At 36.9% G+C, this 17,074-nt stretch overlaps 1 protein-coding gene and 2 pseudogenes across 1 annotated transcript; 2 read left to right on the forward strand and 1 right to left on the reverse strand.

Moving 5' to 3' along the window:
* Nucleotides 1–4,285, forward strand: part of LOC125492912 (repetitive proline-rich cell wall protein 1-like) — a 16,284-nt pseudogene extending 11,999 nt beyond the window's left edge.
* A 4,496-nt stretch (nt 4,286–8,781) lies between these two features.
* Nucleotides 8,782–9,199, reverse strand: LOC125492388 (histone H3.2-like; annotated as a pseudogene).
* A 2,707-nt stretch (nt 9,200–11,906) lies between these two features.
* Nucleotides 11,907–14,257, forward strand: LOC104901020 (repetitive proline-rich cell wall protein 2). Its single transcript, XM_010688562.4, is given in 2 exon segments — nt 11,907–12,554; nt 12,557–14,257. Coding segments are annotated over 2 exon segments (1,956 nt in total). The 5' UTR covers nt 11,907–12,151; the 3' UTR covers nt 14,110–14,257.
* Nucleotides 14,258–17,074: the final 2,817 nt, after the last annotated feature.

The following is a 17,074-nucleotide window of genomic DNA, read 5'->3' on the forward strand; positions in this document are numbered from 1 at the left end:
GATGAAGAGGTCACACATTGAGGTGCACTAAGGTGCAGACCTCCACATAGTTCGGGGCTTAAGCTCCTACTATTTTTACTTGCTTGCAAGCTTTTATAAAATATGTCCTCACACATAATACACACACTCCTATTCTCTGTGCAATACAAATTTAAATTCACTAATAATAATCACACTTACCAAAATGAGTTTATAAATGTTTTGATTTCAACTAAAAGTTGTAAAAATCATTCTAAAACTTTGGTATAGATGATTTGGAAGGCTTAGGACAGTAGCTACATGATTTTTGAGGTGCAATTAAACTTATGGAATCGTTCAAGCAATATAACTCCAATTTACATAATGAAATTTCGAAGTAACATGAGTAAAAGAAGGTTTCGGACTTCATAGAAGAAGGTCTCTTGGAAATATTAGATTAAATCTTGATAATATAAGTTATTAGATCACCAAACTACTATAAATCTCTAATTTTTTTAGAGGAATTGTCCCTTGAAAACCCTTTAGAAAACTAAGGTATAGTTCATCCCAAAAAAACGTGTTTTAAGTGGGTTTTCCCGCATTTGGTGTGATGGAAAAATGAGATAATAGATTTATGGAAATCTTCGCTAATGAAATAAAGTATCGCCTTGTCAAAATTCATTGCAAAAGTTTTAAAGCATATCTGCCACAAACCAACGAGCAATTCTTGTAAAAACCGCAAATAAAGGTTGTTTTTAGTACATTCTTAGTGTGAAAGTTTAACTACCAAAATAGGAAACTATTTAACCATTATCAAATACACATGTATCCTATTTATCATTATACAATCTACTACCCAACCAAGCCAACTTCATCCAAAACACAAGCACACACAAACCTTTACGATAAATCGATTAAACACACACTTAATTAGTTTTTAATGAAAGAAAAACACAACTTTCACTTGCTTTCTTAAACATGCAATGGTTACAACCTAATAAATACCAATATACAGTAGTCAATAATTATGCAACTCAAAAAATTTCATCCTCAAAATCGTTCTTAAAGAGAGTTCTCACAGTTCACACTAAACTAGTTCTCAAAGTGAATCGATTTTGTGTACCTTAACTTCCAAAGAGTGCAACTCGACTTTTTCTTCTCCTTAAGTTGTGATTCTGACTTTATTAGGATCATAAAATACAAATTACATTCACACAAGATTTAATAATAAAATACCCAAAGGAAGTATCTTAATTGACCTAAAACATTCAACATACTTACTTTTCTCTTAGCTGAATAAGATGGCCCTATTTCTTGAACTTCCTTGCCCCTAAAGCTCAAGTTTTTCCCTTTTCAGTATGCACCTACATCTATAGAGTAAGTATTAGGCCTTTCATGCAAGATTTAAGAGAGAGAAAATGAAAAAACGAAGTTGGAAATCAGCCCTTGCATGTACCACAGATCTGGCGTGGAAACAGGAAGAAAGAAGAAGAGTTTTGGGCGGCGGGATCATCTTGGCTTGTTGTGATGAAATTTTTATAAGGGTTAGGGAAACACGTGAGGAGGGTTTAGCTCGTGTGAATCATCAACCTACAAGGCTAGTTTGAGGTTTTTCCTCACACTTGGTCCAGCACAACAAATTCCTGCTCTTCTTTTTGTCCTCATAATAAATTATTATATGTTAGTGGTCTAAGGTCCTACAAAAATGTTTGTCCTACTCTAAACACCCTTTACATAAACTTCCTTGATTAACTTAGGTTCCCTTGGTTAAAACAAGTCCCAAAGTTCATCTTATTTATCGTACCCATTAGTATGCTTAATAGTCGCTTCTTGATTTCCCATCCTTCAATAACTTCACAAATTTGTATAATCACAAAACCTTAAATAAAAACATCCTTGACCCTAATACTCACTCAGTATAACCTAGTTGGTTATTTATTATTAATTAAGGATGTTATTCATATTTTATTATCACTTTTCATGCAACCATTAAACATAAGCAAAAATTATTCACATCACATTTTCACACATTACATGATTTATCATACGTATTAACCACGTAGATCACATTCTAATTATTTTTTTGCAACTTAGGTTACTTAATCACAGATTAAATTCTCGTCATTTACCAGATTTTACCATATTGCCAGCCTTCATTTTTTCTGTTTTCTTTTTGCTCCCAGTTTGCAGCCTTTCCTCCCTTCCTCTACTTTTGCCTTTTGAAACTATTATGCCTTCTGTATATCTACTTTCTTAAATGGATGTCCTCTCATCTTCTCTGTCCATTTTCTCTTATCTTCACTACTGCCTCTTTGATTACTTCTACAATTTCTTCAATTGCTTCATCTTCCTTTTTTCGAAAAAACTTTTTCTTTCACTCTCCTCCTCTTTTGCAAGTTTGGTCCTATAATCAATCCTCAACCCAAAGTATACACTTAAACTCCATTGCTTCAACTCATAATTTCTTCTTTCTAATATTATGATATATATAGTCTTTAATTTATTGTTGCAATTGACAGCCTGAAATAAAAGGTTAAATACTTATAACCTAAGATATCCTCATTTCCTTTTTCCTCGAATTACTCGCACTTGCGTCTTAATCTTATGAACTTACTCGCACTAGAATCCAGGGCTCACGTCACTCCCATCAATAAGTGTTTGATATTTGCATCCATACAGGACTTCATACGGAGCAATACTCGATTGGTAGCTATTATTATAGAAGAATTTCACGCATGCTAATTTATCTTTCCATAAACCCTTGAACTCCTATATATAAGCTTCCAACATACTAAACTCCATTTTTTAATAAGTGACACATTTCTCCTTTTTATGTGAGAGCTTTTTAGGAGAAGTGTGTCACTTATTAAAAAACAGAGGAAGTCTATTGCGATATTTAAATAACAAAATCTGTTTTCTCATGTAACTCCTCCCCTTAAACTTCATTCCCTCGAAAAGTATTTCTCATCATGATGCGGCACATTAGCTTTCGCTTCGACCCTTTCCACCAAAAAGTTATATCGTAAGTCATCTTGTCCTCTTCATGATGAATTGAGTACGCACTGTTATGCACGTCTCCGAATTATCTTCTTTTTGTTCAGCTCTAAATCATCGATACTCACTAATTTTCCATTTATTCATATTCTTCCATCACCATATACTTCAAAAATTAGTTGACTCATTTCTCTCTATCTTTAACCTCGGTTCCTTGATAAACTTATTTAGCTCAAATTTTCTCAAAAGGAATGTTTTAATCACCAAACATCTAGTTCTCCTTGCATATCTCCTTCCTAAATCACATTCAACTCCCATTGTATTACTCTTTGTATAACTCCTATGGTATCAAAATGATGAAATTATTTTCCTGGCGAGGTTTCTTGTTTAAAGTATCTACTACACTACCTGCCTTTCCATGTGGTACTAAATGTCTACATCATAATCCTTGAGCAACTCTACTTACCTTCGCTGTCTTACTTTCATCTTTTTCTAGATAAAGATATAATTTAAGTTTTAATGACCAATATAAACCTTTTAGGTTACCTAATTTAATAAAATCTCTACAATTTTAAGGCAAATTCCTCAACTTCCATTCTAGATCATGCACAAGGTAATTTTCATATGGGCTTTAACTACCTAGAGACATAGGTTGTCACTCGTTAATGTTACATCAATATACATGCCAACCCTTCTTGAGAAACATAGCTATATACTTCAAGTCCTTCTATCCTCGAAGCCAAAGCTAGAACTAGGGCAATGGTACGCGGTTAACCTTTTCTTAAACTCCTGGAAAGCTTCCTCATAGTTTTCTAACCACTTTAACTTCTTTCTTTCATTAATACTTCTTTGAGACGCCATCCTAATTCTTTGAACATATCAAAATATTATCTACGAAAATTTTCATAATTTAGTCTAATAACATTTAAAATATCACATCGTATTTACGAATGCTACTGGTGCATTACTAAGATCAATCGGTGTTTTCACAAACTCATAATGACCGTAACTCATCCTAAATGTCATCTTCGAAATACCTTCACTCGCTACATGCATCTAGTAATATCCCGATCTTAGACCTACCTACAAACACCCCATCTCCTTTTAGTTGATTTGAATAAATCATCTATTCGATATTACTAATTCTTATTCCTAATTGTAATCTTATTAATCTACTGATGATTTTTACTTTATTTCATTAATTCATTTCCTTGGGTGAATATATTGCAACGATTCTTCTAACTAGGTCATTAACTTGGGCATCTCTAAAATAGGGACAACCACCTTTTATAGTCGCAATGCTGGCAAATCCTCAGATAATGCATCTAGATAATCATCAACCACCAGAGCTCTTTCCATCCCCCATTAATGCCTTATGATTCTATATTGTATGAGTGATGTAACCAATACCTTCCGGTAACACATCTTCATTTATCACTTTGCTATGTTCTTCCGAGCTTGATGACACACCCTGCTATATAATACTATCTTTGCTTAGTGATTTCACCTAATAACATTTGATGATCGCTCGATACTTGCTCAGCCAAGACATCCTCAAAATTGTATTATAATACTCTAAATCGGAAAATATTAAATCCACCTGCAACTCTGACTTTTCAATCTCATTTTCGCAATCTCTAAATAATCATTTACAACAACTCGATCCTCTATCAGACATACAAGTTGTTGACATAGGGATATTTGGTCGTTACAGATCTCCTAATTGTCAAACAAAACCTAACTAAATCACTAATCTAGGTAAAGTGATAAGTAAGACTTCAAATCCTCATGGAATAACAAGAACACCAATGTTGCTAATCAAGTTAAGTCGAAGATTTAGCAAGATGTTTGGCTTAATAAACTAAGAACTAAAATTACTAATTAATTAGGACCTTAGGAAGGCGCTAAATTATTAGACAAGGAATCAATTGATAAAAAGATCGGGAGAAGGGGATAAAACCATCCAATCATGGTTTAGGCAATAAGAAGGGCGAAGTATAGGGAAAGAACCAAGCAACTAATTGAGGTTATTGACTCTTACCTAGTTCTAAGCCCTCTCTCAAGGGTGCATAAAACTACCTAGGTCACACATTTAAGCCACTCTCATGGTCTCAAACAAACATCCAAGGATAAGCACAATGTCAATATACAAAACTCTCACTTAAATCTCACTCTCGTGAGCAATTAGGCAAGATAATAGCATGAATGTTAACCTTCATCTCTTATCTCGATTTGATTAAAGCATCAATAAAACAAACATCAAAGTGGCCAACTAGAATGGCAAGCAAATAGTAATCATGTCATTAATCAATTAAGAAGCCTAATCAAACCCCTAATTTCATATTCAAACACCCATATCAATCATAGTTAGGGTTTCACCCAAAACCTAGCTAACAAACTACTCCATAAACACAAAAAGGAGAAATTTATAGAAATTAACAACTAATAACATGATACTAAATATTAATCTAACATTAAACTAAACAAAAATAAACCACAAATAATCAAACTAATAATGAACTAGAGGTGTCAAAAACTGGGCTGACCCACGGGTGAACCTGCATGCGGCCCAGACCCAACCTGTCCCAAGCCGAGAGTGTTCGGTTGGAAAGCCGACTCATTCCAACCCAGCGTCCACTCGTGCCCAGTTGAACCCGTGGAATTGGTAACCCAAACCTGAATTGGACCGACCCAGGTTGACCCGTGCCCAGTTGCACCCGTGAACAATGACCCAGACCCAACCTGTTTCCGAGCCAAAACTAACCCGCACCCAACCTCACCCGACAATGACCCACTCAAACCCACCCAATTGTGACCCAACCCAGTTGCGATCCAACCTAGTTAGCAACCGACCCAGTTGTGACCCAAACCAGTTATCACCAACCCATTTGTGACCCAACCCAATTATCACCGACTCAGTTGTGACCCAACCTAGTTATGACTCAACCCAGTTGTGACCCAACCCAATTACCACCGATCCAGTTGTGACCCAATCCAGTTGTGAACCAACCCAGTTATCACCCAACCCAATTACAAACCTACCCAACTAAACTCAAGCCAAAACTCTATGGGCATCACCTGTTTAATTGTGTCTCCCATACAACACACTTTAGGCGAAAGTTTCTACTTTTTGTTGCCGCAGATACGTCTTTGAACGTCACTTTTTTTGGTTTTCGTTGCCTATAGCTCCAACATTGAGCATCACTTTTCATTTTTCGTCACCCATAGCTCCACCCTTGAGCTACACTTTCTCATTTTTGTTGCCCATTTCACACGAAGAAGGCTTAACTATTGTCAAATTTATTAGTTACTTGCCACACCTAATTAGAATCCAATGACACTTGGGCATTATTTAGAAGATATGCATAATTCTTGGCATCACAAGCCTGATATATTTATAAAATTAAATGTTGATACATAGATAACAATCTCGACTACATTGTATACACATTAAAATGTTGATACATAAACCATATATGGATAGAAAATTGATAATTCATATCTATTGTTGTATTGCACAATAAGAATTATGTATTGTACAAAGTCATCATGTATCCCTTTATTTCTCTTGATAAGAGTCATCATATACTTGTATCCTTCCACAAATTATAACATCTTCTTCAATTGCACAAATTTCGTGCACATAAAACCAAATGTTTCTTAGTTGCGAATCTTAACACAACATGAGCACCATTAAATTGTTAGAAGTTAGAACAACGCATGCCATGTAATAGCAAACAGAAAACTAAGGGGAGATTATACATATACCTTGATAGCAAACAGAAATCTAATTTAGACTAACATTTTTACTTTATAATCTTAGTGACATAGCAGACTATTAGTAACCTCTGTTTTTATTAGACAAAAATCAATTAGAAACAGAGGTGACTTATTACTTATTAGGCACAAGTAATTTACAATGACCTCTTTTTTTAATAAGAGAACAATCTAAGAGTTAACGGTCCGATCCTTCATAAAGTAACTCATTTGCTAAACGACGCCCTAGATTTTCCTACTAACGCCCTAAATACAGTATTTTTATACTTTGTATTTTTTTTCTCTCTCCTCCCTTTAACCCCTCCTCCACCTTGTCATTCTCTTTTTTGGATACAAGGGGTGATGATTTTTTTACCCTCCCTCACCACTGCCTCACCACTCCCTCCACCTTGCCGCCACACCACCACCACCACCACCTTACCCCTGACAGACCACCACCGGCGCACCACCACCTCGTCCCCGACAGACACCACCCTCTTCTCTCTACCAATTTTTTTAAAAAATAAGAGGAGGCGTCCACCAAGGACGCCCCACCACCGGTGGAGGCGTCCTTGGCAGGCGCTCCACCACATGGTGAGGCGCCTGCCAAGGACGCTGCCACCGGTGGTGGGCGTCCTTGGTGGATGCCTCCCATTCTTTTTAAAAACTTGGCAGGCGCCTCACCATGTGGTGGAGCGCCTGCCAAGGACGCCTCCACCGGTGGTGGGGCGTCCTTGGGGGCGCCTCCCTTAAAAAAAATTCAGAAAAGTTTAAGAAAAACAGAGAGAAGAAGGTAATTTGTTCTGTAATTTTCAGTTAAATTCTGAAGAAAATTGATTACTTAGTTTGTAATTATTATTTTTGATGAGATTGATGATATATACCCATCTTGTAAAAGGGTCATGGATGTAGAAAAAGATGATAGAAAAGCAGTTAGTCTTTTGTCTTCCATGGATTTTAGGGCGTCGGTAATGATGAATCTGAAGCTTCTCTGTATGAGATAGAGAATGCAGATGAAAGTTTTAGAAAAAAATTTCAGAATGAAGTCCTTGGTGCAGATAGAGAGTGCAGATGAAACTAATCTGAAGCTTCTGTGTCATGAAGATGAAGTCATGAAGATGATGACAGAGAAGTTGATTTTTTTAGAGGAGAGAGAAAAGAAATGCAAGATATATACATACGGTATAAAAATACTGTATCTAGGGCGTTAGAAGGAAATTTTAGGGCGTCGTTTAGCAAAGCCCTAAAGTAATCATACCCATAACTATAACTTTTAGCTCCCTCATAACATTGCCTCTTGTGGAACCAATACAGTCAGCCAAAAACCCACAAATCAAAAAGTTCTTTCCTTTAGCTTAGTTTTTATGTTACCAACTATTAAAGTTAAACATGATTGATGTAATTATGACTAACTTTAAGTTAACTATACAAGCTATATCAAATGACTTATAATCGTAAACCAAAATAGCTGAAAATTGGCATTCAAACGAGCCTTTAACCAACTTCATTTTGCACTTCCAACGAATATGGTTTCTCATCTCACATCCAAAAAGTAAAGACAAAAAGTAAACTCCAAAATGAAAACACAAGGGTAAAAGTTATGCAAGCAAATTAAAGGCACAGGCAGCAGTAGGACACTAATATCATCCCAAGGAAGATGAAAGTTCCACCTAAAGCATAAATATTGTAAATATAGTGCCTAGATAACTAAAACAAGGCAATTCAAATCAAAACCACTAAATTTAACACCCATATGTATGCAGCAACATTAGACTAAAACATTTCAAACAATTATCGATCAAACTCCATTATTGCCCCCATAAGATATTGCCTTTGTATAAATGCAACTCCAATTCCGAAATCAAGATCTATCCATATTGACCCATAAGATATTGCCTTTGTAAGCATCAGGCATAATAATTCATATATCTAGCATAAATCCAGAATACTTGATGCATCTGAAGTATAATTAGACATAAAACGCATAATTCATTCATTTGATAGATAAGATTTTACATCATCAAAGTTACCAGAACACAACACTTCATTCCAGATTTCCAATTACATCCAACATTCTAAATCCCCAAAAATTACAGCATCAAAATTCCAAAATTAAACCTAACAATTAAGCTCGTTCTCCTCGAATCTGCCTAGCAAGTTGAATATCTTTAGGCATAATCGTAACTCTCTTAGCATGAATACAACATAAATCAGTATCCTCAAACAATCCAACAAGATAAGCTTCTTGAAGAGCAGCAACAACAGAGCTCTGAAATCGAAGATCAGTTTTAAATTGTTGCGCAATTTCTCTCATGAACCTCTGAAATGGAAGCTTTCTGATAAGAAGATGCCACAGTTCCTGGCCGGAATCTATGGGGTTTCTTAACTCATCCGGTCGCCGGAGTTGATTTTCGAGCAGCTTTTGTTGCTAGTTCTTTCTCGACGCTTTTCCTCCGGTTAATTATCGCATTGTTTGCTTTGTTCCCGCCATTGTTGTAAAGTTTAAGCTTTTTCGGGAGCTTTTGATTTTTTTTTTTTTTTGCGGTGAGATGTTTTGGAGTTTTGAAATGAGATGGAGAAGTTAGTGTAATAGGAGGAGGTTTTATGGAGAGTATTTGGATGGAAGAAAGTGGGCGGGAAATCCAAAATTTTTTAGGTGTTTTCGTGTTTGAGATGGACAACTAGGATCACTAGATGAGAGATATTATCTATGGTTCACAGTTGCTCTATAATGAAGACATTCTGATCCGTGTATGTGCATATATGACCAATAGGAATTGAGCTTTGTTTTCCTTGAAAAAATTAGTAGTAGTAATTAAAATTTTCATCATTTATCTCATTTATTTAACCAATATTTGCTCGTGTCAAATATTTATCAGTAAATTAATTAGGGAATGACAAAGATCCATATAACTAAACAAATAAATCAATCATATAAATATATACTTGAAATTTTTATTAAATCTGTACAAATTAATGAATGGAAATGTTAATCGGTAAATAGTTATACTAGTTATGTTGCTTATGGTCATTGTTATAAAACTATATTTATTGGAATATTACTTATACAACTATTACATACTCAGTTAAAGTTTTAATTATAGTCATGTACGTGAACTATATTATAACAATATACTTATATTGATGTCTGATTGTATCTATGAGGTTTAAGCCACTAGAGGAGATTAGGAGAGTAAAATCTGAAAGAGACGGAAAAATTGGGGGGGGGGGGTTAAAAAGGGTTTACATAGTAGGGAAGTCGGGTTACATTTTAGGTCTAATCTGAACCGTTAGATTTTGAGCGTGAATGGCTGAGATTTTAGAGAGTTGATTTTAGATTTCTAATTTTAAAGATTAAAGAATTGAATGGCTCAGATTTAATATTGTCTAAACAAGATCATTAATGTAAAAAATATTATGAATGATGTTTACTAACTGTTTTAATAATTCCTACTTATTGTAGAAGTTAAATGAATAATGATGTATTGATGTGAAACAGTGAAAGTATAAATTGTTAAGTATGAAATACATGAATGTATGATTATTCAAGTAATGAAATAGACGGATTTCTAGTATGCTTTGATTATTGTTAAAACCGTGTAATAACATCGATGATCAATCGTATGATCATTTGATGGTTTTGACTTTTGATTAATGTCAAAGACAATCAATCTTATGATCATTTCATTAATTAATTTTTGCCAATATTATGAACCTTAACTTAACGAAATTCAATCATGTTCATCCTCTACTAACATAGTGTTTGATTATGTATTATTTTCATATGACATATTGACATATTCGATTAAGTGACAAGTGATTAACGTTGATTCATTGTTACTTCATTACTTGTTGAGTTGTTCAACGAACGATGAAAGTCTAACTCTTTTGTTGCTATATAGTGACTGATTCGGACTTGAGAATGAGTAAGTCACTAACTAACAAAATGTTTAAGTTTAATAGTCTATTAACCCTAACACTACAAGTCTATAATCAATAATCCTTATGGCCGGTTGCTAGTTGTTACTTGTTACTTGTTAGATGTTAGTTGTTACTTGTTACTTGTTAGTATGTAGTTACTTGTTACTTGAATACGTATGCAATCATGAATAAGAATAACTAAATAAGTGAATAACTTATAGGCGATACTTAGGCAATAGGCCAATTACCAATAGCCAATACTGGTGAATGGGCCAATAATATAAGTATAACTTACAAGTCTTACTTTAGTAACATTTCAAATTAGTAATATAAGTATCAAACTATTAATGATTCAATGTATCATTAAAAAATTCACAATGACTCAATCACAATTCACAATATTAGTATAATTACTATAATATACCACTATAAAGTGTAATGACTCTAATCTATACCACAATATCATAAAATCACATGTTATAAGTTTATAACAATCTCGACCGAAATCAATACGCCACACGGCCACGGCGCCGCCGGTTTGATATTTAGTCGTTCCAAGAACCAAGTCCTACCGAGATTCGATTTATGCCGACCCAAGTCGAAATCCGATTTATTCTGACCCAAGTCATTCCGATAGTCGATTTCTTGAATGCTCAATTAATTCTGAAGGTCGATTTATTTTGATCCAATTCATTCCGATATCGATTTCTTCCGAACCAAGTAATTCCGGAAGCCGCATTATTCCGACCCAAGTTATTCCGATATCGATTTCTTCCGACCCAAGTAACCCGAAAGCCGATTTCTTCCGACCCAAGTAATTCTGAAAGCCGCATTATTCCGACCCAAGTTTAATGTAGGACTTAAGAGTATTTATACGACTATTAATGTAGGAGAAAAAACAAGAAAAGGAATAAAAAATAAAAATGGAATAAAAGAAAAGGGAAAAGAAAAAAAATAAAGGAAATGAGTTAAAAGGAGAAAAATGAAAATTGGAAAAAGAAAGAAAAGTCCAAATGAAAAACGTGAGGTGAAGTACAGTAACAAAGTGATAAAATCAGGAAAGAAAGAAAAAATAAAAGGAAAAGAAAATTCAAATGAAAAAACAAAACCCCCCAAATCCCAGCATCAGACACCTGCATCAATCATCAACATAAGATCCGTCGATTCCGCGGCATCATCATTCATTCTTAGTGCAAATCGTGGCCGTCGAAATTTTTTCAACTCAAATTTGCCTCTACTCCAATTTTCCTGTCTCAGAATCATTGATTTCCCTCAACGAATCAGAGCCTTCAATTGAAGACTTGTATTTGGACATAATATTTTTTTAACATGTGACGATCAAGTCAATTTGATTTTTTCATGGTTAAATCGTGCTGAAAAGGTGGTACCCAAATACATCATTGAAGACTTGCTCTCCACTATAGATTTTAGATCATGGAATGCCACTAAGGCCAATGTTATATAAATCCCATGTACAAACCAAATATTTCATAACTCATCTCTTCATCTTCATTCCATCAAAATGGCTCTCAATCATGCTGCTATCATGACCTTCTTTGTCATGACTTTAGTGGCGATTTCATCTGCCAGTGATTCCTATAGCCCTGCTACCGAATACAAGAAACCATCTTACTCTCCCGTTTACACCCCATCACCTGAATACACACCATCGCCAGTGTACAAGTCCCCAGAGTACTCACCGTCTCCAGTGTACAAGTCCCCAGAGTACTCACCATCTCCAGTGTACAAGTCCCCAGAGTACTCCCCAGAGTACTCACCATCTCCAGTATACAAGTCTCCAGAGTACTCACCATCCCCAGTATACAAGTCCCCAGAGTACTCACCATCCCCAGTATACAAGTCCCCAGAGTACTCACCATCTCCAGTATACAAATCTCCAGAATACTCTCCATCTCCTGAATACAAGCCCCAGTATACGAGGCACCAGTTTATAGCCCATCCCCTGTATACAAGTCACCAGTATACTCTCCATCTCCAGTATATGAGACACCAGTTTACAGTCCATCCCCTGTCTATAAGTCACCAGTATACACCCCATCTCCAGTATACAAGACACCAGTTTACAGCCCATCCCCTGTCTACGAATCACCTGTATACACCCCATCCCCAGTCTACAAGTCACCTGTATACACCCCATCTCCAGTATACAAGACACCAGTATACAGCCCATCCCCCGTCTACAAGTCACCAGTTTACAGCCCATCCCCCGTCTACAAGTCACCTGTATACACACCATCTCCAGTATACAAGACACCAGTTTACAGCCCATCCCCCGTCTACAAGGCACCAGTTTACAGCCCATCTCCAGTATACAAGTCACCAGTATACAGCCCATCACCCGTCTACAAGTCACCAGTTTACAGCCCATCACCGGTATACAAGTCACCCGTATACACCCCATCTCCAGTATACAAGGCACCAGTATACAGCCCATCCCCTGTCTACAAGTCACCAGTATACAGTCCATCCCCCATCTACAAGTCACCCGTATACAGCCCATCTCCAGTGTACAAGTCACCAGATTACAACCCATCTCCCGTGTACAAGTCACCTGAATACCCACCATGTGTAGCATACAAGTCACCAGATTATAGTCCATCTCCAGTGTACGAGTCACCAAAATACACCCCATCTCCTAAATACAGCCCATCTCCCGTGTACAAGTCACCAGTTTATACCCCATCTTCTGAATACAAGGCACCTGTATACAGTCCATCACCCATATACAAGTCACCAATATACACCCCATCTCCAGTATACAAGGCACCCGTTTATAGCCCATCGCCCGTGTACAAGTCACCAGTGTACTCTCCATCTCCAGTATACAAGGCTCCCGTTTACAGTCCATCCCCCGTGTACAAGTCACCAGTGTACACTCCATCTCCAGTATATAAGTCTCCAGTATACAGCCCATCACCCATCTACAAGTCACCTGTGTACACTCCATCTCCAGTATACAAGGCACCAGTTTATAGTCCATCCCCTATTTACAAGTCACCAGTATACTCCCCATCTCCAGTATACGAGGCACCAATTTACAGCCCATCCCCCGTGTATAAGTCACCTGTGTACACCCCATCTCCAGAATACAAGGCCCCAGTATACAGCCCATCCCCTGTTTACAAATCTCCAGTTTACACCCCATCTCCAGTGTACGTGTCGCCAGTATATAGCCCATCCCCTGTGTACAAGTCACCAGTATACACTCAATCTCCAGTATACAGTCCTTCCCCGGTATACAAGTCACCAGTGTACACTCAATCTCCTGAATATACCGCACCAGTATACAGCCCATCCCCTGTTTACAAGTCCCCTGTTTACACCGCATCTCCAGTATACACCCCATCTTCAGACTATAAGGCACCAGTTTACAGCCCATCTCCCGTATACAAGTCACAAGTTTATACCCCAACTTACGAGACTCCTACATATTCTCCAAGCCCTTCATACGGCTATTAAGAGAGTAAATTATATTGCTAAATGAATGTCTGATTTTGCATTATTTTAACGTATCTCCGGTTAAGGAGTTAACTTTTAAGTGATTAAGGTTCGTTTCTAATGTATTGCTTTATTCAAGATATTATATAATAATTCAAGATTATTCCTATATTTTTTTGAGTTTAGAGTTACCTTCCTTCTCTTAATTATTGAATATACACCTTGTGTCTTCCAAGCACTTTTTCAAATTTCAACTACTCACATTGCTCGAGAATAGCTGGAACAATGTAATTTTATGTTTGTCTCATACTAGTTAGTTCAAACACTTTTATTTTTGACATATTCTCATTATAATGAGTCTCATACTCTTATTTTTTTAAATTAAATATACCTAAGCCTCTTTTCGAATTACAAAAATACCCCATTAACTTAAATCTCATCTCCATTTTATAGTAAACAATGTTTGATAGTGACATGCCAACTTATATATTTAAATTACATATTCTAACAAGTTTTCATATGATCAAAACATACTAAATTAACGAGCCTCCAAAATCCTTTTGAAATCCATTTCAAAGTCCATTCTCAAACATATCTTGAAAATCCATTTCAACCCAGTTTTTAAAAGCATGCTAAAACCTTATTTTAAGCCCATAACTGGTTCATTTATTGAATTAAGTTAATGTTTTAGGTTAACTATCTCTAAATATTTAGATATATTTTTGATTCAATAATAATTCAATATAAAAGTCAGGAGACCATATGTGATTATTTCGTCGAGCTATTTGAGTGCAGCAAACAACCTACGAGTGCAGTACGCATCACGCATGCATGGATTATTGCATGAATCATACCATGCATCTAGGATAGCAATCTTGCAAATTTTATCTTAAATCATAAATCTTAAACCTATTAAAAGCAAGAAGCTAGCAAAATTCTTGTGAATAGTGTTACGAGTCTTGTTTCCTTGAAAATTACTGCTCATTAGGTTTTGAGGGGGTGATTTTACCATGTTGTCAACCTTCATTTTTTTCGGCTTTCTTTTTACTCCCAGTTTGCAGCTCTTCGTCCCTTTCTCTACTTTTGACTTTTGAAACTATTCTGTATTTATGTCCTCTTTATCTCTCCTTTCTTCAATGGATGTACTCTCTGTAAGTCCTATTGACTATCAATCGTAGAATAATAGCAAACAAATATAGAATATCAAATAAGAAAGCAGGAAAATCACACCAGAAACTTTTTACGTGGAAACCCAAGAACTGGGAAAAACCACGAATATGCACTAGGAATCGATGAACGTTCAAGAAGGATTACAAAAAGTGCTCAAGATCTCTCTCTATAGCCTTTTCTCTCTCTAAATGTGTTTTAATGATGAAGAATACATTAATCCCGTAATTAGGGCACCTATTTATACCCTTACTAAAGAAACCGCGTTTTCGGAACTCAAAACCGCGTCAATACAGCCCCGCCCGATCAGGTCGGGCGAGCCCGCCCGATCGGGCGGCTTAACGCCAGAATTCACTTCGCTCCCGGGCCCGATGTCATCGGGCGAGTATGCCCGATGTCATCGGGCGAGCCAGCGAGCCAAAAACCCTTCTCGTCAATGTTGGCCCGATCGGGCAAGAACACGCCCAGTCGTTGTTCGGTGTTCTGCCCGATCGGGCGAGTAGGCCCGAAGCCATCGGGCGAGACCTTAATTCACCAGCAGCTTGTGCATCGTTGCGCGCCCGATCGGGCGGCCTTGCCCGACTCGATCTGGCGATCCCCCCGAACCTTCAATTTTGACGCATTTCTTCGACGTAACCTTTCTCCACACCCCATTACACCTTCATGAGCTTCATATGCAAACATATACCCAACAATCTCCCACTTGGAGATAGGTGTAAGTGAAGAAAATACCATACCTTCATCATCTTTTCATTCATCTCAACTCCTAATACACCATCTTCGCCTTTAATCAACGAAGACCAACTAAGGTCCTGCACAACCTTAGTTTATCACAACTCACACTCTTAGTAAGCATATCTGCTGGATTCTTAGCACCCAACACTTTCTCCAGACTCAACTCATTCTCCTCCACTAAACTCCTGATATAGTGAAAACGCCTACGAATGTGTTTAGTCCTACAATGATACATGGGATTCTTAGCCAAATGCACTGCACTTTGACTATCACTATAAAGTATCACCTTTTCCTGTTTAATGCCCATCTCCTCAAGAAAACCAATCAACCATACCATCTCTTTCCTGCCTCCGACATAGCCACATACTCAGACTCTGTAGTAGACAAAGAGATACACTTCTGTAACTTAGACATCCAACTCACTGCAGTACCCCCACAGTAGAGACATATCCTGAAGTGCTTTTGCTTGTATCGATATCTCCACTGAGATCAGCATCAACATAACCCTCTAGCTTTACTCCTTTCTGCCAGAAACAAAGCCCCATACTTGAAGTACCCTTCAAATACCTTAGTAACCACTTTACAGCCTCCCAATGTTTTCACCTGGATTTGAAACAAACCTACTAACATTCCCACTGCAAAAGCAATGTCAGGTCGTGTGCACACCATGGCATACATCAAGCTTCCAACAGCTGAAGCATAGGGAACAGTGGCCATCCGCTCCTTTTCTGCTTCTGTAGTTGGTGAATGCTCCCTTGTCAATTGAGATCACTAGGAAGTGGTGAATTTCTTGGTTTAGCATCACCTACATTAAACCTCTTCAGCACCTTAAGAATATAATCCTCCTGAGACAACTTCAACATACCAGTAGACTTGTCCCTGAAAATCTTCATGCCTAAGATTTGTGTAGATTCACCTAAAGTCCTTCATCTCAAATACTTGTGACAGCTTTCCTTTCACTCCATTTATCACATCCATACTAGTACCAGCAATCAGCATATCATCAACATACAGAAGTAAATAAACATAGTCATTTTCATACCTCTGAAAGTAACAACAATGATCACTATCAGCTCTCTTGAAC

The sequence above is a fragment of the Beta vulgaris genome, chromosome 8 (genome assembly GCF_026745355.1).
Source record: "Beta vulgaris subsp. vulgaris cultivar EL10 chromosome 8, EL10.2, whole genome shotgun sequence".
In the NCBI taxonomy this organism is placed as follows: Eukaryota; Viridiplantae; Streptophyta; class Magnoliopsida; order Caryophyllales; family Amaranthaceae; genus Beta; species Beta vulgaris.